General features: G+C 50.1%; 1 protein-coding gene across 2 annotated transcripts; it reads right to left on the bottom strand.

The window, feature by feature from the left end:
* Window positions 1-254: 254 nt before the first annotated feature.
* Window positions 255-20,293, bottom strand: MYCBPAP (MYCBP associated protein). Of its 2 annotated transcripts, XM_055407572.2 has the most exons (20): window positions 20,203-20,293; window positions 14,147-14,274; window positions 13,418-13,577; window positions 13,206-13,309; window positions 12,289-12,475; window positions 11,924-12,039; window positions 11,095-11,245; window positions 10,128-10,243; window positions 9,923-10,038; window positions 9,337-9,448; window positions 6,798-6,987; window positions 6,216-6,403; window positions 5,061-5,207; window positions 4,138-4,563; window positions 3,653-3,774; window positions 2,786-2,901; window positions 2,551-2,586; window positions 2,157-2,305; window positions 1,806-1,976; window positions 255-383 (listed from the first exon to the last, which is right to left on the bottom strand). In XM_055407572.2, the coding sequence occupies exons 1-20, from the start codon at window positions 20,243-20,245 to the stop codon at window positions 282-284; spliced, it is 2,880 nt and encodes a 959-aa protein (XP_055263547.2). In that variant the 5' UTR covers window positions 20,246-20,293; the 3' UTR covers window positions 255-281. The 2 variants fall into 2 exon arrangements, with proteins under 2 accessions (XP_055263547.2, XP_055263548.2); XM_055407573.2 differs by lacking the exon at window positions 2,551-2,586.
* Between the last annotated feature and the right edge of the window lie 1,279 nt (window positions 20,294-21,572).

Raw genomic sequence — 21,572 nt, forward strand, 5'->3', positions numbered from 1 at the left:
GGTGATGCTCTCTGTCCTGTCACCTCGATGCTGCCAACTTGCTCTTCCACTGCTCCTCCCACTGCTCCTCCCATACCTCCCCTTCCCACCTCCTGCTGGATGGCTGCAGGAACTGAGGATGGGGATCTGAGAGCAGGTGGGACACAGGAGGACCATAAGCTGACTTCATCAAGATCTTACATTCAAGACACAGAGGCATAAGGGAAGTGATAGGAACATAAGGGTTCTTTATTGATTTGTTTGTTAAGCAGTTTCCCAGGAGGCAACTCAAGACATGTGGGTCAGGTGCAGAGACGCAAAGGCTCCTCAACATTCTTTTGGGGGTTGAGTTCATCAGCCAGGGCCAGCAGGTCGGTCACCAGGGCATCCAGCAGCCCATAGACCTGGAATGATGGGGTGAACATTGCAGGCAAAAGCTTACTCTATGGACAGCACCTGCACAAGGGAGCATCCCCACCCTGAAGCACAGCTGAAGAGGGGAGAAAACTAAAGTTGTAGAGAGAAAATGAAAGTTTCTGTAGAACTTTTGTTTTTGCAAATAGTTTTGTTTTTTAAAGTCTGGGGTGGAAACCTGTACTGCCCCTTGGAAATATGGGGACATAAGATTAAAGGGGCGACTCCAGGGAGGCCCAGAAAGCAGTGCCCATTTAGTCCCTCCAGGAGGCCCAATTCTACCCTGGCCGCCTGGAGACCAACCTTCCTTCCAGTAAGATCACAGATCCATGTACTGAAATGTCTCCAAGTCTGTACCCTCTGGTGAGGCTGTACCATATAAGCCTTAGCAAGTTGATTCTTAATTCCAAACAGCTAAGCAAGAGTCTATTCCATGGGTCCTCAGAGCCCTATGATTTCTTTCTAGACCCCATGGACCTTCACAAATCTCAGTGATGTTAACCAGCAGCAAATGGAGCTTCTGATTAAATGTGATCAAATGCACAATGCAATCCCAGTTACTCAGCTGTCTGCCCCAGAAGAAGGCAAAGCATTGCCACTAGACTCCTTGACATATCTAACGTGGCTTTGTGGATCTCCCTTCCAAAACCAACAACAGTGACAAAAAGAACAGAACACAACATCTAGGTGAATCCCTAAGGACCTACTGATTAAGAACATGTTTTATATGATAAATTCTCTTCAGTGTTTCAAAACCCTTACAGCTGCTGGGAATTCCCTCTATGTGGCGCTCACCCAAGGAACAGATCTCCCAAGACACACCAAAGACGGAGAAGAAGAGGGAGCAGTAGAAGGGAAAGGCTTTTGCTCTGCGCCCCCAGCATCTATTTCCAAAGAGCAGCCAGAATGATCTAAAGCATGAATCGGACCATATTCCTGTGTTCAAACAGTGTGTCCTCACAATGGTCTACAAAGCCCCAAATGACCCAAGAGTCTCTCTCTTGGTGGACTCTCTGCCCTTCTGTCCTCTTGGCCTCCTTCCTCTTCTACCCACAGCATTCTCCTAGCTGTCCACATGGCCACTCCTCACTTCTCTTCAAGTCTTTGTTCAATGTCACCTTCCAGTGAGGCCCACCTACCCCCACCTGGGCTTTCCCTATCCCCTCGCCCTGGTTGCTCTCTTTTTCCCAAAGTGCTTATCACCTAACAGACCACATTTGTTACTTATTCGTGAGGTCTGTCTTGAAGACTAGAATGCCCTTCACAAGGGCAGCTTTGCTTCCATGACAGATGCAGCAGGCACTTATTGTTTGTGGGGCAAACAGAGTGAACCAGGGAGTGAAGGAGCAGAGGAAGGTATGCAGGGCAGGTGTGAGTGACGGCAGGGCTGAGCGCCAGGTTCTTGCCCTCACCTCAGTGTGCAGCCTGTGGGTGTATTTCTCCATGACCAGGGGATCTATGGGTTCCTGAGACGGGATGATGCTGTCAGGGGCAGGCTCTTCCAAGGAAAGCCCGTCCCGACTTAAAGATTTTGCTGGTTTTTTGTCATCCTTTGTTTTGTGCTTCTTGCTATTTGAACGGTCCTGCTTGGAGAGACACAGACATGCCCAGGCTTCAGTAGCTTCCCGAGGGAGGTCCAGGACCTTTTCAAGAGCGGCTCTGAGGGGCGCAGGGGCATCATGCTGGAGTGACTGCCCACTTTCCTCAGCCCCTCCTATCCCTTCCCCAGCCCCACCCCCAGGCCCAGAACATGTGCTACATGCCTCTTTCCCAGGTGGCAGCCTGGCTCCTTTTCTATCTTCTTTGTCTCTGACTCCAAACTGCTTCCTTTCCTGGGATGCCCCTTTCCGGTCCTCCTTTCCCACTTTCCCAGAAGTCACCTTCACTTCTGTGACAGGAGGTGATTTTCGATCTAAGGGAAGTGAATGGAAGACAAATAGCCTGTGGCCTAGCTGACCCCACAGGCAGGAGCTGGGAGAGCAAAGGGCCCTGGGACAGCCTTGCTCAAGCTGTTTGAGAAAATCCCCACCAACGGGAGCAAGGCCCTGGGTCAAGTGTGTGACTTTGTGGAACAAAGGCCTTGGGTCTAGTGCATGACTGTAGGGCATGGGGGAGGGGCCCAGGCTCTAGTCCCAACTCCACCATTCCACCACGTACAGGATGGCAAGTCATCTCCCCTCTGTGGGACTGCACCTGCAAAACATGGGGCTGACTAAGGTGATTGTTAATATTGCTTCTAGGTCCCAACTGCTGGCAGCAGATAAAAAGCAAGAGGCCTAACCCATGGACCAACCTCACAGAGGTTCCACCAGAAGCACACAAATGGCTAAAGCACCACTGCTGCCTGGGCAGAGGGATGGGAAAGACTATGCAGAGGTATGCAGTGTCTGACCTTGCTCTTCTGGCATGTCCAGGTAGATGGTCTCCTTCTCAGGCAGGCCCAGCAGAGCCCTCAGCCACAGGGAATGGCTAACCAGGCTGTCAATCAGATCTCGCCACAGCTGCAAACTAGACCGCAAGACATATTGGAAAAAATCCATCACCGCTCATTTGCCCTTGAATCTGTAGAAGCTTGGTCCTTCTCTTCTAAGACACTGGTACCAGGAACTGCTATGGAAATATCATGCCTCTGTCCAGCCAGCATCTTCACGGGCACCTGTGCAAGTGCTGGGATAGGGATTGGGCCTTCCTTGGTGGCAGCCAAGAAAAAGTGGCCTGGGGATAAGGTTAGGTCAGTCTTGAATTAACTCCAGCTTGAAACCATTCCCACTACAGCTTTAATCCGTTCCCACTGGAGTGGCTAGACCTGCATAAGATTTGCAGGATGAGGCTCCTGCAAATGTGTTCTGAGGGCCTTGCAGAAGGCCCCCAAGCCTATCCAAGCAAGTTCTAAACAGGCGATGGGAAGGCTGGCAACCAACTGAGGCTTTTCATGGAACAGGGCCCTCTTCTCACTGTCCTCTGCTATTTCATCTGGTCATTTATCTGCTCATCAAGAAGAAACAAGGAAATAAGGGGGAAAAACATCAAGGTGCTTACTCTTATATGAGTCCTTCCCAGAGGGTGGCCGGCATAGGGAGAGCAGCTATAAGGGATGCTGTGGCAGCTGCCAGAGCAAAAAGGGTCTGCAGAATTTTTCAGCAATCTGGCCTTAAAGAGAGCTCAGCCCCCTTAAGTCCTGGGACTGCCTGCCCAGAACCCCTGGCCAGATGCCGCAAGGGGAAGGGATGGAAGCAGTTTTCCTGGTGGGGATACCTACCACATCTGGTACAGGAAGTCAGACTGCAATGGCTGCGGTCCCTGGCACAGCTCCAGGGCTGCTTTGTTGAGCCTGATTAGGGCGTCTTCTCTCTGGTTCTCCTCAGGGAGTGCCATCACTGCCTGGCAGGTCAGAAGTACCATGGGCAACCATTCTGCCTGGGATACCAAGGGTTCCTGCATCTTCTACTAACAGGTGTGGGGTAGCGAGGGCAGGGGGCCAGGAGGGGATGCAGCCATGGAGAGTTTGCCTGGGTGCCTTTCTGTGGGAACTTGTTCCCTCCCTTGGAAATCTGTATCCCATGAACCCCTTTCCAAGGGTCAGAGAAGGAGCTCCTCCTGCACCACAGTGGCCAAGGCACCCAAGATAAAGAGATGACCGAGAGATTGCTTTATCTGGGTCCTCAGAAGGTTGTTTCTCTGCCCGTGGGGATGGAAGGGGCTGCAGAAGCACGAGCACCTGGCTGTGTTGGGGCTGGGAGGCACCTTTCGCAAGTCTTGCAGGCAGAGGTTCCACTCTGGCAAGGGAAGGCCATCCAGTTCCCAGGGGCTCCTGATGCTCTCTGGATCCGGGCTCCCCTCCACCAGGATCTCCTCCATGATGCTCTTCCGCTGAGAATGCCTGACCCCTAGCCCGGTCTTTGGGGACCCAACATGATCCTGGGAGTCCTTGAGGGCTTCGCTGTCCTGCCGGGGCAGTTGAGGGTCTAACGATGGGCTCTTAAGGTGTGCAGAAGACTCGATCTTCGCTGAGGTCCCCTCCGAGTGGGCTGACGGGGCTGCAGCAGCCTGGGCCCTGGGGCTGCGGCGCCCCTCCTCGCCGGGCCGGGCCTCCTCAGCCGTGGGGGACAGGACCAGGCACCGGCGCCACAGACTGTGCAGATGTTGCACCAGCTGGTGCTGGTAATGTAGCTGCAGCAGAGGCAAGGGGGGGCTTGCTGGGGGGCGAGAGGCTGCGACACGAGGCGCCCAGAGCCTGAGCCAGCCTGCTCGAGCTTCTTGTTCCCTCAAGGAGCGCTGATGGAGGAGGCAGGAGGAAGCCGGCAGGAGCTGCTGGGCTCACAGGGCTCCCCACTTCCCTTTCAACCTGAGCACCTCCAACTTAAGGCTTCTTATACATTTGGGCTTCCGAGGAAGACTGAGTTTGAATAAGAAGTTTTTGAAGCTCTGTTATCACCGAGCATTCACTTATAGTAGCTAAGTTTTCTTGGACAAATTACTTAACCTCCCTGGGCCTCAGTTTCTTCCATGTAAAAGGAAGATAGAAAAAGTACCCATCTCATAGGACTGCTGTGGAGAGAGGGAGTTACTCAAGTTTCTCAGAACAGACCCTGGCACACAAAGGGTTTGCTGTTACTTTCTCCCAGGGCAAGCACAAAAATGGGCAGGGGCCAGCACTGGGCCTGTACCTGAGGGTTCCTATGGCGGAACAAGTCCTCCTCAGTGACAGAGGCACCCACAGGCGACTGGGTGCGCTCAGGGGTCAGGATCCCCCTCAGCATCTCCTGCAGCACAGTCTCCACGATGGTGACTGCTTCATGGGAGGCCAGCTTGCTCTGGGGAAAGGAACATGGCATAAGTGGTAGCTCAGGCTTTCAAAACCCACGTTGCATCCTCAAGGGGAGGCAGATCCCCAGAACTGTCTGCCTTCCTGTCGACAGAGTTCTTGCCATTGTCTGTCTGTCTGTCTGTCTCTCTCTCTCTCACACACACACGAACTCTCCTGTTACCAGACTCAAACCCCCCGGTTCTTCCCAAAGATCCTTGTTCCCTGACAGAGGCTGAAAGGATCCAGAGGAAGGGTCAGACCCAGAGAATTTGTTCCTTCACGGAGCCAAGAGGCCACACAGTCAACATTTCCCCCAGATAAGGAGGAAGGGCAAGGCTCAGGGACCACCTTGTTGAGAGCATGACTTAGCCACATGGTCATTGTAACAGAAAATAGTGGAGGGGCATCTCGTGAGATAGGCTGGTCCAATAGTCAGCAGTGAAGCAGACATTACATTTGTCAATATCACCTTTGTTCACCAGGGGTTGAGCCCAGCTGAAGTAGCTGGCTTGTGTTTGGGGGCCACAATGAATAAAAAAAGCACATCCCAGAGAGTGCAGCACCAGATGGCCAGGCTGCAAGCCTGATGGGCCCGCACATTCCCATTTCCCACCTCACACTCCCTCCTGGTGCCCGGCCCACTAGTTAGCGTTCTCTTTGGTTTTGTCTGGTTTTGAAGTCTTGCCAGTTAAATGCACCTCCACTGGATAGTACCAGACAACAGTGTTTACACTTAAGCAAGTACTTCCATTCAGTCTGCATTTTAAGGGCCAGTTTCATTTCTTTCTAATGAAGTAGGGCCATGCATGGTGGAGCTCAAAGCTGCCCCCTCTCTTGCTTGCTCACCTATCTTTTACATGACAACCCCCCGAGGAGTGGTTTTGAACAAGAGTATCTGTTTTTTAAAAGTTCGCCTCTAGGGCTGGGAGTAATAAGATCCCTGCAGGCCATGCCAGGAAGAACACTATGTTAACCTATGGAGTGTCCACAGGGGCTAAGATCTGGCGTCCCTTACCTCCAATAACTTCCTCTCATCTTGAAAAATGTCCTGGGCCAAGGAGACTGCGTGGAGGTTGACCTGCAGGAGAGCACCTCCTAATAGGGTAGGGTGGGTTCCAAACTCCCAGCACTCCCTGAAGATCCCAGCATTCAAAGATTTGAAGAAAAAGGTAAAGTTTATAGTTTTTCCAGGCAGAATTACACCTGAGAGGGACAAAGACAGAGGCTTTTCACCAGGTGGGAGCTGCTGAGCCCCAAGCCTGTGTGTAGAAAGTTAAACAAGCCTGGTTAGGGTGACCAACTGTCCTGGCTTGTGAAGAACTGAGGGCATTCTTGGTATGTGGGACTTCCAGGCAAAAGGGACAACTGGTCGTCCTAGCCTCAGGCCTGTGTATGTGGGTAACTGTTTCTGCCCCTGATGGCTCACTTCCGCGTTCTCAGGTGTTCTACCATTCCCCCAGCTGACGCGAACGGGAGACGGCACACTTCATGGAAGAGATGGGACGGACAGGTGGGAAAAGGGGCTCATGCTTGCAGGGCCTGGGCATGAGCGAGACGTGGGCTGTAGGAGGGGTGAGTGGGCAGCTTCCCCAGGTACCTTCCCGATTGTTGAAGTAAAACCTCTGCATCCTATTCCTCTTCAGGTCTTGGAAAGAGTCCCACTGTGACCGCCGCCGCCAGTCGTACCAAATGGCCACTGTGCCGTTATTGATCACGGTCAGTTCCGAAGATGTTTTCTCCCCTTCTAGAGTTTCAAAGGTCAAGCGGACAGCAATTCCAACATGCCTCTGGGGAGAGAGGAGGTCTGAGAGATGTCCTGGCCTAGGGTGAACAACTCAGCCTGGTTTGTCAGGACTTTCCTGGGTTTGGCACTGGAAGTCTCCCGCCCTGGGCTTCCAGGACCTGGCCACTCTCAAACACGTAGGCTGCTGCTGCTGCTGCTAAGTTGCTTCAGTTGTGTCCGACTCTGTGCGACCCCACAGACGGCAGCCCACCAGGGCTCCCCCATCCCTGGGATTCTCCAGGCAAGAACACTGGAGTGGGCTGCCATTAACACATAGGCATCATACTCCAAAAGTAGCTGTCTGCCATCAACAGTAAGAAGAGCAGATAAAACAGATTTTATATCTGATGAACATTTCTACTCCTTAACATCTGAAGAATAGTTAAAGTGGGCCTTAGGAAGCATTACTATGAACTACATTAGTGGAGGTGATGGAATTCCAGCTGAGCTATTTCAAATCTGAAAAGATGATGCTGTTAAAACTGCTGTACTCGATATGCCAACAAATGTGCAAAACTCAGCAGTGGCCACGGGACTGGAAAATGTGTTTTCATTCCAATCCCAAAGAAGGGCAATGCCGAAGAATGTTCAAACTAGTGTACAATTGCACTCATTTCACATGCTATCAAGGTAATGCTCAAAATCCTTCAAGCTAGGCTTCAGCAGTATGAGAATTTTCAGATGTAAAAGTTGGGTTTAGAAAAGGCAGAGGAACCACAGATCAAATTGCTAACATTCTTTGGATCACAGAGAAAGTAAGGGAATTCCACGCAAAACCCTTTATGTGGATCACAACAAACTATGGAAAATTCTTAAAGAGATGGGAATACCAGACCACCTTACCTGTCTCCTGAGAAACCTGTATGCAGGTGAAGAAGCAACATTTAGAAATGAACATGGAACAATAGTGCATGTTAAGTCACTTAGTTGTGTACAACTCTGTGGCACCTGATGGACTGTAGTTTGCTAGATTCCTCTGTCCATGGATTTTCCAGGCAAGAATACTGGAGTGGGTTGCCATTTCCTTCTCCAGAGGATCTTCCCAACCCAGGGGTTGAACTCATGTCTCTTATGTCTCCTGAATTGGCAGGTGGGTTCTTTACCACTAGTGCCACCTGGGAAGCCCAGACTGGTTCAAACTTGTGAAGAGTATGGTAACACTATATATTGTCACCCTGCTTATATAACTTCTATGCAGAGTACACCATGTGAAATGCTGGGCTGGATAACTCACAAGCTGGAATCAAGATTCCTGGGAGAAATATCAACAACCTCAGATATGCAGATACCACTCTAATGGCAGAAACAGAAGAGGAACTAAAGAGCCTCTTGATGAGGGTGAAAGAGGAGAGTGAAAAAGCTGGCTCAAGACTCAGCATTCAAAATACTTTAAGATCATGGCATCTGTTTCCATCACTTCATGGCAAATAGAAGGGGGAAAAGTGGAAACAGTGACAGATTTTATTTTCTTGGACTTCAAAATCACTGTGGACAGTGACTGCAACCATGAAATTAAGACACTTGCTCCTTGGAAGAAAAGCTATGATAAAACTAGACAGTGTATTAAAAAGCAGAGACATCACTTTGCCAACAAAGGTCTGTCTAGTCAAATCTATGGTTTTTACAGTATAGTTTTTACATTAGTCATGTATGGATGCGAGAGTTGGACCATAAAGAAGGCTGAGCATCAAAGAATTGATGCTTTCGAACTGTGGTGCTAGAGAAGACTCTTGAGAGTCCCTTGGACTACAAGGAGATCCAACCAGTCAATCCTAAAGGAAATCAACCCTGAAATTCATTAGAAGGACTGATGTTGAAGCTGAAGCTCCAATACTTTGGCCATCTGATGAAAAGAGCTGACTCACTGGAAACGACCCTGATGCTGGGAGAGATTGAAGGCAAAGGAGAAGGGGGCGGTAGAGGATGAGATGGTTAGATAGCATCACTGATTCAATGGCACTGACTCAATGGACATGAATCTGAGCAAACTCCAGCAGATAGTGAAGGGCAGGCACTATCTGGAGTGCTGCAGTTCATGGGGTCACACACGACTGGAGTGACTGAACATCAAACAACAACAAAGCCATTCCTGTTTGAGAAGGTTTGCTTATTTACATGTTTGGGGACTAGGTACAAACTGGGTGGCTTGTGACATTCTCTTTTCAGACTTGTGACTTTATTCTGGCTCAAGTTAATGTTGCTGTTAACATTTTCAAACATATGCTGAAGGTGAGATCAGATAAAAACACAAATAGGAGAATGTTCAGGCTCCTTGTGACTGCCACAGTCACCCTGAGACTGCCTCACGAGGGAGGCCATTCCAGCAGGTGGGTGAGGGTGAAGGCAGTTTTACCTTGTCCTCTGAATTACTGCTTCGGATCCAGCAGGCTGGCTTCCCACAGAACAGCAGAGAAGGGCCAAGAACAGGCATAGGAACCACATCAGGGTAATTGGCCAATAAGTCTCTGTAAGACAATCCAATGATGTACTTTTCCTAAGCCTGCCACAGTCTTGCCACATGGAGCCTATGGAGATGGCTGCCAGAAAATGTGGAGATGTGCCCGGCTCTGCCATCCAGTGGAGCATCATCAGCTCCATCCTGCTCCATTTCTGCAATGGGAGGTTCTTGGACATAAAAAGAGACTCTTCATGCAGAGGCACACAGCATTAGGGGAGTCTGGAGGAGCCCCATTTATGAGCAAAGGAATGTCCCGGAAAACTCCCTTAGGAGCTGGTTGCCAGAAGAGAACAGAAGGCAGTAATACAGCAAGCACGGGGGCTCCTCCGAATGGGCGAGAGGAGGGAGTGACAGCCATGAGCAAGAGGCTGGGATGGAGGCACTTGGATTCCAGGGAGGGAAGCCTGCCTGAGGGTCCCTGTGGAAGCTGGGGAAGCCACATTTTCCAACCGCTCTCCCTCAGGCCCCAGGCCCAACTCACAAGTGCACGGTGTCTTCAGAGGAGCTTTCCAAGCTCCTTTCGAACAATGAATAGTCTTCCACCGTAACCGCGGAGAAAGGCCGCCCTTTGCCCACTACCTCCAGGCCGTCAATATCCTCAGAGAGACAGAGAAAGGAACGGTTATTTGACTGAAGACAGGCCCCACCCCAAGGGGCTCCAGACCAGGCACAGAGGCCTTACCAACCTGCTGGCTGAAATTCAGCTCTGCCATGATGCTCTGCAGCTCCTTGCGTCGGCAGGTCAGAAACAGACTCCGATCCCAGGTGTAGCGGTACCATGCGTCCTTCTGGGCTGGCAACCCTAGAGCAGGGTCCAAGAACCTTAAGCACAGGCCGCTGCCATGCCCCCTCCATACCCATGTTCAAGGGCTCTGAGAGTACCCATTCCAGAACCGTTGCTGGGAGAGCTGAAAACACAGCTTCCCTGTGAGCTGGGCTCCCTCCTCCAGGCCCCACACCTACTGCCTCAGCAACCCTTCACAGGACTCCAGCAAAACCAGCTTCCAGACCATCAAGTTTTTGAATTATAATAAAAATAACAATAGCAGCCACCTTTTATAGTGTTTAACAATGAGTCAGAACCTCTTAATACACACCATGTCTCATTTACCCCTCTCACAACCCCATGAGTATTTTACAGATGGGAAGCTGAGGACCAGAGAGATTAAATAACTCACTGGTGTTCACAAACTCAACACAGCTGGGACCCGAACCCAGGTGGTCTGGCAGCCTTTAAAGCAGTGATGCCCATTAAAAATATGATGCAAACCACAAATGCAAGCTACGAATATGTAATCAAAATTTTCCAGATGCCACATTTAAACAGGTAAAAAGAAACAGTAATATATTTAACCCAGTATATTAAAAATATTATCATTTCAACATGTAATCAATATGAAAATTATTAATAAAATCTATTTTTTCAAACTGATCTTCAAAACCCAGTTAACACTGATGGCACATCTCGGCTCAGACCGGCCACATTCCAGGTGCTCAGCAGAGGAGGCTCAGCGCAGTTAAGGACAGTGTCACCCTAGAGCTGGGCCCCTCCCACCACTGCTCCCGTGGTCTTACTGGAGGGTGCTGGACCACCACACCGGAACCCTCATCTCTTACCCCCAAGGCCAGTCTCCTTTACATCCCACTCCTCACCCATCTCTGCCTGGATGGACCAGGGCTTCTTGATTTGAGTGATTGGCTCCACGAGGCCAAGCTGAGTTTTTGTCTTTGTCATTACCAGACCTGTCATTTCATCTCCCAAGTATTCCAGTTGACTCCAGAACCCACTGGTCAATTCACAGCCCTGTCAACGGAGGACAGATGAGTCAGACTATCTGAGCACCTTTGAGAGAGGCAGGTGGGAGGCCTGGGAAGACAAGAGCTCTACAGACTATAGATGCTCCCTCTGGGGGATTCATGCTGCCCTGAGAACAGGAGAGAAGCACAACTTCTTTATTTGCAGGCTGCTGTGTTATATGTTTACCTGGCCCCAGAGAGGGCAAGTTGGTCCAGGCACTGAGATACCAGAGCACATCATGATGCCCTGGGGCAACTGAAAGCTGGAGCCTCAGGTTTTAGGAGACAAAACCAAGACAAAGAGGGCAGGAGGAGAAGGGGACGACAGAGGATGAGATGGCTGGATGGCACCACCAACTCAATGGACATGGGTTTGGGTAGACTCCGGGAGTTGGTGATGGACAGGGAGGCCTGGCGTGCTGCGGTTCATGGGGTTGCAGAGTCAGAAATGACTGAGAGACTGAACTAAACTGAAATGAATAACGTAGTATCTGTGATATCTTTCTCCTCACACTGTGACCACCACAGGCCAAATTATTTATCTGGCCAGTCCCTGAATGACAAGTAATAGAACCAGTAACAGAATTTAGTAAAGACCTTGAGGGTTTAACAAAGCTTTGTACTGGATAGATTTCTTTTTGTCCCCAGCTGTGCAGACCCCTCCCACAGGGTGCACTGTCCTTACCTTCCCATCAGACCTTGTTGACAGCATTCGGTCAAGGAGCTCCCGTTCCTCCTGGATCTGTCTGTAGGTCTCTCCTGTGTGCATCAGCAGCTCGCCGACTGGCCTCTTCAGTCGTTCTAAAGAGAACCAAGAATGCAATTCCACCACCAAATCCAAACAAGTAGGGGCCTGAGCTCTCTGAACTGATCAGCTCCAGTCACTGGGCTGATTTCATGACCCACTAAGTACAAGAAGCACTTGGGAGTAATGAGCACAAAAGCGACCAGCCTGAATCCAGGCTCTGCGGATGGAGGGAGAGAAAAAACACAGCAGCAGAGCCTCAGTGCCAGGTGAGGCCAAGCGGGTGTCCTGTCCACTCTGCTCACCACTGAGAGTTTCCTGCTGCTTCTTCCGAAGGGCTATGTTGCGCTGCCAGTTTTTCAGAAAGTTGTGCTGCAGAGGAGGGACCCAGGGAGGATGTGCCTTCTCTTCTTTTGGGGCTTCCTGCTTTGGCTCTTCTTTAGTTGAGATGAGGGTCATCAGACAGGGTGGGGTGTGAATCAGCTCAGCCAGCTGAAACGAGCAATGTGAGTGTGGAAGGCCAGGGAAGCTGTGGCAGTGGGGCTGAGCAGACTTCTCCAGGCCTAAATCCCTGCTGTCCTCCCTTTATGCCAAGTCCCTCCTCTCCAGGGCCACAAGGTAGCAAGTGACAGAAAGCAAATCACAGAACTGGGGACGCTGTCAGTCCCCTCTCACCCAGAACGGGAAGACTGTGGTCAACGTCCTTTGCTGGTCTGTCCTCCTCCCAGCTGATGTTGAACCCTCACCTGCTGCGTGACGGAGCCATTTTTACTGGACCCCAGGCCTTTTAACACCTGAGAGATTCTCTGCCTGAAACCAGGAAACTAAAGGAACTGAAAGAGAGAAGCACTGCATGACGAGAAAGTTGGGAAGACAGAGTCTCTCCATGTGGCCATGGGAGCTATGCGGAGCCACCTTCCTCCACCATGGGGACAGAGGAGGGGAAATAAAGCTGGGGTGCAGACAGCAGTGGCGGAGGGGGTGGGCTCAGTCTGACGAGAAGCAGACACACTCTTGCCTTTGGGTTCCTCCAGGCTCTTGTCTCCTTATAGTGAATTCCTGACTCCGCTGAAGCTAGCTTACATAGGCTTCACTATCTGGGGGGGAAGAGCCACTTATCACCTCAAATTCTGTAACCCCAGTCCTGCTGGACTCTGCCAGGTGGTAAGACTGCAATGACCTCAGTGATTTCTCTCCCTCAGGCAGCTCTGTACAAACAAACCTGGGTGTTCCCTCGAGCAACTGCAATTCTCTTAAAGTCCTGGAGACTCCCCAGGATGTGGTGGGGCAGGATCTGGTCACTGCCATGGAAGATGTCACCTGGTCCTGGAAGCAAAAAGAAGAGGCAGGAAGGCAAGCTATAGCCAGCTGGTACTCTGACAGGGCCCCACATTTTCTCCAGGATGACTCATAAGCTCTGACGCCAGGGCACACCAGAGTAGTCCAGGGGCTTTGTGGCTGCATCTGGAGTAGCAGGATGTGCTACTAAGTGTGAGACCTTCCTCCTATGGTCCTTGGGTTTGGGTTTACGGATGATAAATCGCTGGGTAATTACATGTTTATCTTCTGTTTCAATAAGGCGAGGAATATGTTGCTAAAAAGAAATAAGACAGATTTCACATGAGATCAAAAGGAGGGAAAACGCCACCCTTCTCCTCTATCCTAATTCTTGGGGGAATTCCTGAAGGCAGACATATCTGCTTCTCTTGATCTGTCCATATGTTCTGCTGAGGAATTGCCTTTGTAACAGCTAGGAGACTTATTAACATCCTGGGGATAAAATAAAAACATCTCATGCCTCCAGACAGTTTAGGTGAGAAGTGGCTAACTTTCCCAGGAAAAGGAGGGGGCTATCCGTATCTGTAACTCATTTTCCCTTCTGTGAAATGGGGATGGCATCACTCGCCTCTATGGGAGGCAAATTACTTCATTCTTTCATTTCTCTGTGGTTCTAAACGAATCTTAGAAATGTTAATAGGACATAGTAAATTCCATTAGAGGCAAAAGTGAACAGATTCGTGTTTGATGGATTCTTCCATGGAATCAGACACTCCCTCTGAGTAGGGAGGCAGTGGACAGGCAATGGATATGGTTGAAGTTCTAGACCACCCAGGTAGCAAGGAGAGGCTCCTGCAGCAAAGGATCCCTGGACTTCATCCTTACCTTCCTCAAGTCTTCCTTCTTAATGGCTAAGGCAAGAATGTCATCTCCTTGCAGCACACTGCTAACAGGCTCAGGTTCTTCCTGAATTGGGGGTGTGGGCTGTTCTGGTACCTTTGCCCGCTTCTTTTCTGAAGAGGAGCAGATAGTTCAAGTGTTTAAAAATAGATAGTGTTATATTCCACGGTGGGGGGCGGCCAAAGCTGGACACCTGGATGGACAGCAGAGGCTGCCAAGGTGGCCTGGGCAGCACTTTGCTGGGGTGACAAGAGTTCTCTCTTGTAGGTCCATGCCCACCCCCCAAATGGTGGCTGAGGTTTTGTAGCTAAAACAGATCAGAAGTTCTTTCATTCCAGGCTGTGCCACTTATAGCTGGACAACCCTGGGGACACCATTTGGTCTGTTTTCTTTTGTCAAAAGAGGAAACTTGAACTAAATAAGTGGTTCCCAAATGTTAGTTAAATGTCTAGCTCAGAATCTCGTGGGAAGTTTTACAAACACAGCTTCCTGGCTCCTGACTCCCTGGGTGACTCTGACGCAGCACTTTGGGACAACTAGACCCCTTCTCAGTCTCCTCCCTCCATGATGGTACTGTCCACTCTTCTGGGTGAAAGCACTGGGTTTCCTAAGACACTGATAAAAATTTGGATGCTCTGGGAAAAGCAGAACATTCACCACTGGCCATTCATGTCACATTCTTCCATGTAATAAATACTGTTTAAACATCTTCTATATGCAAGAGAGTTCCAGAAAAAATCTAATTCTGCTTTACTGACAACGCCAAAGCTTTTGACTGTGTGGATCACAACAAACTGTGGAAAATTCTGAAAGAGATGGAAATACCAGACCACCTGACCTGCCTCCTGAGAAATCTGTACGCAGGTCAAGAAGCAACACTTACAACCGGACATGGAACAAAAGATTGGTTCCAAATTGGGAAAGGAGTACGTCAAGGCTGTATATTGTCACCCTGCTTATTTAACTTATATGCAGAGTACATCATGTGAAATGCCAGGCTGAAGCACAAGCTGGAATCAAGATTTCCGGGAGAAATATCAATAACCTCAGATACGCAGATGACACCACCCTTATGGCAGAAAGTGAAGAACTAAAGAGCTTCTTGATGAAAGTAAAAGAGGAGAGTGAAAAAGTTGACTTAAAACTCAACATTCAGAAACCTAAGATCATGCATCCGGTCCCATCACTTCATGGCAAATAGATGGGGAAACAATGGAAACAGTGAGAGGCTTTATTTTTGGGGGCTCCAAAATCACCGCAGATGTCGACTGCATCTGAGTGATTAAAAGACGTTTGCTCTTTGGAAGAAAAGCTATGACCAACCTAGACAGCATATTAAAAAGCAGAGACATTGCTTTACCAACAAAGGTCCATCTAGTCAAAGCTATGGTTTTTCCAGTAGTCATGTAATGATGTGAGAGTTGGACTATAAAGAAAGCTGAGCGCAGAAGAATTGATGTTTTTAAACTGTGGTGTTGGAGAAGACTCTTGAGAGTCCCTTGGACTGCAAGGAGATCCAACCAGTCCATCCTAAAGAAAATCAGTCCTGAATATTCATTGGAAGGACTGATGCTGAAACTAAAGCTCCAATATTTTGGCCACCGGATGTGAAGAACCAACTCATTTGAAAAGACTCAGATGTTGAGAAAGATTGAAGGCGGGAGAAGAAGGGGACGACAGAGGATGAGATGATTGCATGGAATCACCAACGCAATGGACATGAGTTTGAGTAGGCTCCGGGAGTTAGTGTTGGACAGGGAGGCCTGGCGTGCCACAGTCCATGGGGTCGCAAAGAGTCGGACACGACTGAGTGACTGAACTGAAAGGATATGCCAGGCACTGTGCTAGGCTTTGGGGATATAAGGCAAAGTCTTAAGCTTCAAAGAGCACAAGCCTATGGGTCAAACAGACTCAAGTAGGGTGACTGTGGGAGCATCCGGGGGCCTCAATCCAGCGTGTGGAGCGGTCACAGAGGGCTTCCTAAGGAGGTAATAAACTGAGAGCTGAAGGATGATGAGAGACAAGGGAAAGGAAGTGGGAGGATAGGAATTCCCGAGGGCACAGCATGACGAGGCCTAGAGGCAAGAAAGGAGAGAGCACACATCTGAAACTCAAAGCATGTGTTTTTAAATAGCTAGAGTGCAGTGAGCTGGGAAGAGGAAGCAGTACTGAGACAGAAAAGCAGGAGCCATATCACGAAGAACTTAGCGAGCCACATAAAGGGCTTCAGTTTGTACCTTGTGGACCACAGGATGGCAAGGAATGGATTAGTGGCTACAAGAATGAGCACAAGACCACTTAGGAGTCTACTGCAGAGGTGAAGTGATCAGGATACAGTTCATGGCCCAGGAGGAACGTGGAGTTATCTGAGCCTGTATCTCTCATGCACCAGAGCATAGTACTGAGAATGCATGGCACAGAAGCAAGTTACTCCCCAGTGAGGACACACTCCCTGCCTTCCTTCTACAGAGGTGGGTTAACAGTTTCAAATGCATCTCTTTTTTTCTGGCTGGTATCCTCTTGTGTGCTGCCTTCTGGTTCAGAAAGTTTTGAAATAAGGCCCTACAATCAAGAGAAAAACCTAAAGCACTGCCTTTAAGGACTTTAAAACACAGCTTGGTTTTGTCTACTGTTTCTCATGGTATTCTAATTTGTTAAGAAGCAGTGTCATTAAAACATCAAGGTAGGTATTTTGGTTACCAGAATCAAACTAGTTTTTAGAAAATGTACACATACTCAGTGGCCATAAAAACCCAAGCCAGAATCAATTGAAATATATTAATAATTCTGAACTTTGCATATTGGCCGAAGTCCATCTCTGCAGCAATGGGGTCAGCAGAAACTCAGGAGCACCTACCAGCCAAGCCACATGGACCTGCACACACAGACACACAAGGGGCTGAGTGGCTTGGCGATAGGTTCTGGTCCTGCCCCCAGAAGATGTGGAGATCCTTCCACCTCTGTGGAAGGAAGGCCTGGAGTGTGCCATCTCTCCTTCACCTCTCCCTTCTACACAAAGTACCAAAGTTGGTGACAGTCCAAGAGAATTGATTGGTACCAGCTGAAGATCTGATTTTATACATATTTTGCTATTATTTATATTCTCCAGAAAATTTGCTTCCTCTATCACTCTGGCTGGTTCTACATCTTCTCAAGGGATTAAACATTTCCAGATAGGTGTTTTTTTTTACTGTTCAGTTCTCAGTCGCTCAGTCATGTAAGACTCTTTGCAACCCCATGAACCACAGCACACCATGCCTCTCTGTCCATCACCAATTCCCGGAGTCCACCCAAACCCATGTCCATTGAGTCGGTGATGCCATCCAACCATATCATCCTCTGTCATCCCCTTTTCCTCCTGCTCTCAACCTTTCCCAGCATCAGGGTTGTTTCAAATGAGTCAGCTCTTAACATCAGGTGGCCAAAGTATTGGAGTTTCAGCTTCAGCATCAGTCCTACCAATGAACAGGACCAATCTCCTTTAGGATGGACTGGTTGGATCTCCTTGCAGTCCAAGGGACTCTCAAGAGTCTTCTCCAACACCACAGTTCAAAAGCATCAATTCTTCAGCGCTCAGATTTCTTTATAGTCCAACTCTCACATCCATACATGACCACTGGAAAAACCATAGCCCTGACTAGACGGACCTTTGTTGACAAAGTAATGTCTCTGCTTTTTAATATGCAGTCTAGCTATTTTTCTTTCTTTCCTGTTAAAATGTGTTGTTATGAAAGAGCATCTCAGTGTAGCCTAGAGTGGACTTCTATACTATAAAAATGCATTAAAGAAAGCCATTCTTTCCAGGCCTCCCAGGGAATCCTACTAACTCCAGGCCTGCCCCCTCTTCACACTGACCTTGTATATCATGATTTATGACTAGCAATTGTCAAGATAAACATCATCTTTTTCAGAAAACTTTCCCTTCTAATTCTTATATGCAGAGTATATCGTGCGAAATGCCAGGCTGGATGAAGCTGGAATCAAGATCGTGAGGAGAAATATAAAAAACCCCAGATATGCAGATGATACCACCCTAATGGCAGAAAGTGAAGAGGAACTAAAGAGCCTCTTGATGAAGGTGAAAGAGCTGGCTTAAAACTCAACATTCAAAAAACTAAGATCATGGCATCTGGTCCCATCACTTCATGGAAAATAGATGGGGAAACAATGGAAACCATGACAGACTTGAAGCCTTGAGAGTCCCTTGGACTGCAGGGAGATCAAACCAGTCAATCCTAAAGGAAATCAACCCTGAATATTCACTGGAACAACTGATGCTGAAGCTGAAACTCCAATACTTTAGCCACCTGATGGGAAAAGCCGACTCACTGGAAAAGACTGATGCTGGGAAAGACTGAGAGGGCAGGAGGAAAAGGGGGCAACAGAGGTTGAGATGTTTGGATGGCATCACCAACTCAATGGACATGAGTTTGAACAAACTCCAGGAGATAGTGAAGGATGGGAAGCCTGGAATGTTGCAGTCCATGGGGTCACAAAGAGTCAGAAATGACTGAGCAACTGAACAACAAGGCCTGGGTCAGGTGCTCTGATCCCCCTTAATACCTACGGGCACTCATATTACAACCTTATACTTGACTGGTTTCTCCACCTTGGTTTCCTGAGGTCTGGGGTCCCACAGTTACTACCAATAGTCTTGTTGCGCAGCACAGTGCCCACACCCAGCAGACCCTGGATAAATGCAAACAGCAAAAAAGACTGAAGAGGAAGTGGGTTGTAAATGGGAACATGTCCATGGCAGTCAGCCTGCTATCAAGGCACCCAGGGGTCCTTCCACTTGCAACCAGAGGAAGCCACAGAGGCCAGGAAGCAGGCATGTCCAGAGACAGTCTTCAGGTTAAACAAGTGGTTGGTTTAGTCTCTAAGGTCGACTTGCAATCCCATGGATTGTAGCCTGCCAGGCTCCTGTGACCATAGGATGTTCCAGGCAAGAATACTGGAGTGGGTTGCCATTTCCTTCTCCATAAACAAGTGGAAAGTGAAGTCACTCAGTCGTGTCTGATTCTGTGACCCCATGGACGGTAGCCTACCAGGCTCCGCGATCCATGGGATTTTCCAGGCAAGAATACTGGAATGGGCTGCCATTTCCTTCTCCAGGGTATCTTCCCAACCCAGGGATCGAACCCAGGTCTCCTGCATTGCAGACAGACGGTTTACCATCTGAGCCACTATGGAACAGGTGTTAAACAATGTGGCTAGAAAGGTCACATGGCAGGAAAGGTAGTCAAAAACAAAACTGGCCAAGTTAAGCATTTCTTCTGGTTTCCAGTAAGGCTCTTAGGTGACACCTCCCAGAGAATCCCACGAAGGTTGTTGGTTTCACCACCTTAACATGCTTCTTGCTTTCTGTCCTGAGTTTCTTTCCCCAAGGACTCCATGTCCTGGCCCTTCTACTCTTAAACTCTTTCCTGGATCTTCTGCACCCCACCAAGTCAAAGGTCTCCACCTATGTCCCAACCTAAGATACTGTTCAAGGTCTTCTATGTCTTCCTTCCCAAGGTCATCTCCCGGACAACTGATCCCTGAGACCTCTGTCAGTAGTCTGCTTCCTCTGTCCCCATCTTCAAGGCCCCGTGTCCTGTATCTCCCTTCCCTGAGGTTCTCTGCCTTGTACACCATCCCCAGGGCCCCATCAAAGGTATGGGGCACGCCGTACCCGTACCCCCTTCCAGCATGATCTTTACCTCCATCCTGGGGTCACCCCCATCCTCCAGGCCCCGTGTCGTGAATCCCAAGGACCCCTGCCCCTGTAAGGGCTTTCCTGAGCTCCCAAGGCAGCCAGCGCCAACCTTTCACGCTCTCTGGGACCTCCCAGAATCTGTTTGTAGGTATTCTAAGGCGGGACTCCTTTTAGAGACTTCATGGTGCCTCCCGGACGGCGGAGAGCGTGGCCCAGAGCCGCGGGGAATGGGAAAAATAAGGCTGTGCGGCAGCCCCCGCGACCCTGGGCGCGCCCACCCGCCCGCCGGCAGCAGCCAGGGCGTCCATAGCAACCAGCGCCCCGCACGAGGGCGCTCACCCACCGAACAACTTGGGCGGAGACTGCTTGGAAGCCACCTTTTTCATGGTGTCGAACCTACACGACAGCCGGCGGCCAGCTGCTTGTACGCCCACCCCGAGAACGCCCCCAACCCCGACCGTGACGTCACAGGCGGCGCCGGCGAGAGCCGAGACGTCACTCGCCAGACGCGCGGGGCGGAGCCAGGCCGGGGAGGGAGGGTGGGGCGGGGGCGGGGCGGGGGCGGGGCGGGGGCGGGGCGTGGCGGAGCCAGGCCGGGGAGGGGGGGGCGGGGGAGGGGCGGGGGCGGGGGAGGGGGCGGGAGAGGGGCGGAGCCAGGCCGGGGAGGGAGGGTGGGGAGGGAGGGTGGGGAGGGGGCGGGGGGAGGATGTGGTAAGTAGCTGCACCACGCCCCTGCCCGCCCTTCCCCGCGGCCCTTTCCCGCTGCCCCTCCAGACGCCCCCCGCGGCCTGCAGCCCGGCTCCCTCCGTGCTCCCGCTGGCTCTCGGCCCCGCCGCACTATCGCAGCGGGGTCGATGATCCTTTCGCTCCGTTCTGAAAACCCCCGATGGCTTCCCGTGGACTTCAGTAGTCCAGTGGCCCCTGCTTGTCCTCTGCTTGCGCCTGGTGGCCTTCCCAGCCCCCAGACAAGTCAAGTTTTTACGCAGATTTGAGGACTTGGGGCTTTCTCACACTGTGTCTGGGCCTGGAGATGCCGCCCTTGACCCACCCCTACTCCCAATTAAAGTAGCGCTTTCTGTTTTATAAATGCACTCAGTATATGTTTTTCCGCTAATTCTGAAATTACTGTGTTTAAGTAGTTGGCCGCTGTCTGTAAGAATATAAATGCAGCGAGAGTGGGGCTGGCTTGTCCTTTGTCCCCATCCTAACTCAAAGTTTAGCACATCGTAGCGGCTCAGACCGGAGAAGGCAATGGCAAGCCACTCCAGTACTCTTGCCTAGAAAATCCCATGGACGGAGGAGCCTGGTAGGCTGCAGTCCATGGGTTCGCTAAGGGTCGGACATGACTGAGCGAATTCACTTTCACTTTTCACGTTCACACATTGGAGAAGGAAATGGCAACCCACTCCAGGTTCTTGCCTGGAGAATCCCAGGGAAGGGGGAGCCTGGTGGGCTTCTGTCTATGGGGTCACACAGAGTCGGACACCACTGAAGTGACTTAGCAGCAGCAGCAGCAGCGGCGGCTCAGAAACTGTGGAATAATGAAGGGGCTCTAGAGCAAGACAGAACCGGATTCCAATCTCAGCTCTCTTTGTTCATTAGCTGTGTGATCTTAGGCCAGTCCCTTGACCTCTGTGAGCCACAGTTTTCTCAAGTAAGATGGAGGTCATAATACCTCCTATACAGGGTCGCTGTAAGGATTAACTGACAGTA

This window comes from Moschus berezovskii, chromosome 20 (assembly GCF_049115385.1).
Source record: "Moschus berezovskii isolate FMDL1 chromosome 20, NW_MosBer_1.0, whole genome shotgun sequence".
In the NCBI taxonomy this organism is placed as follows: domain Eukaryota; kingdom Metazoa; phylum Chordata; class Mammalia; order Artiodactyla; family Moschidae; genus Moschus; species Moschus berezovskii.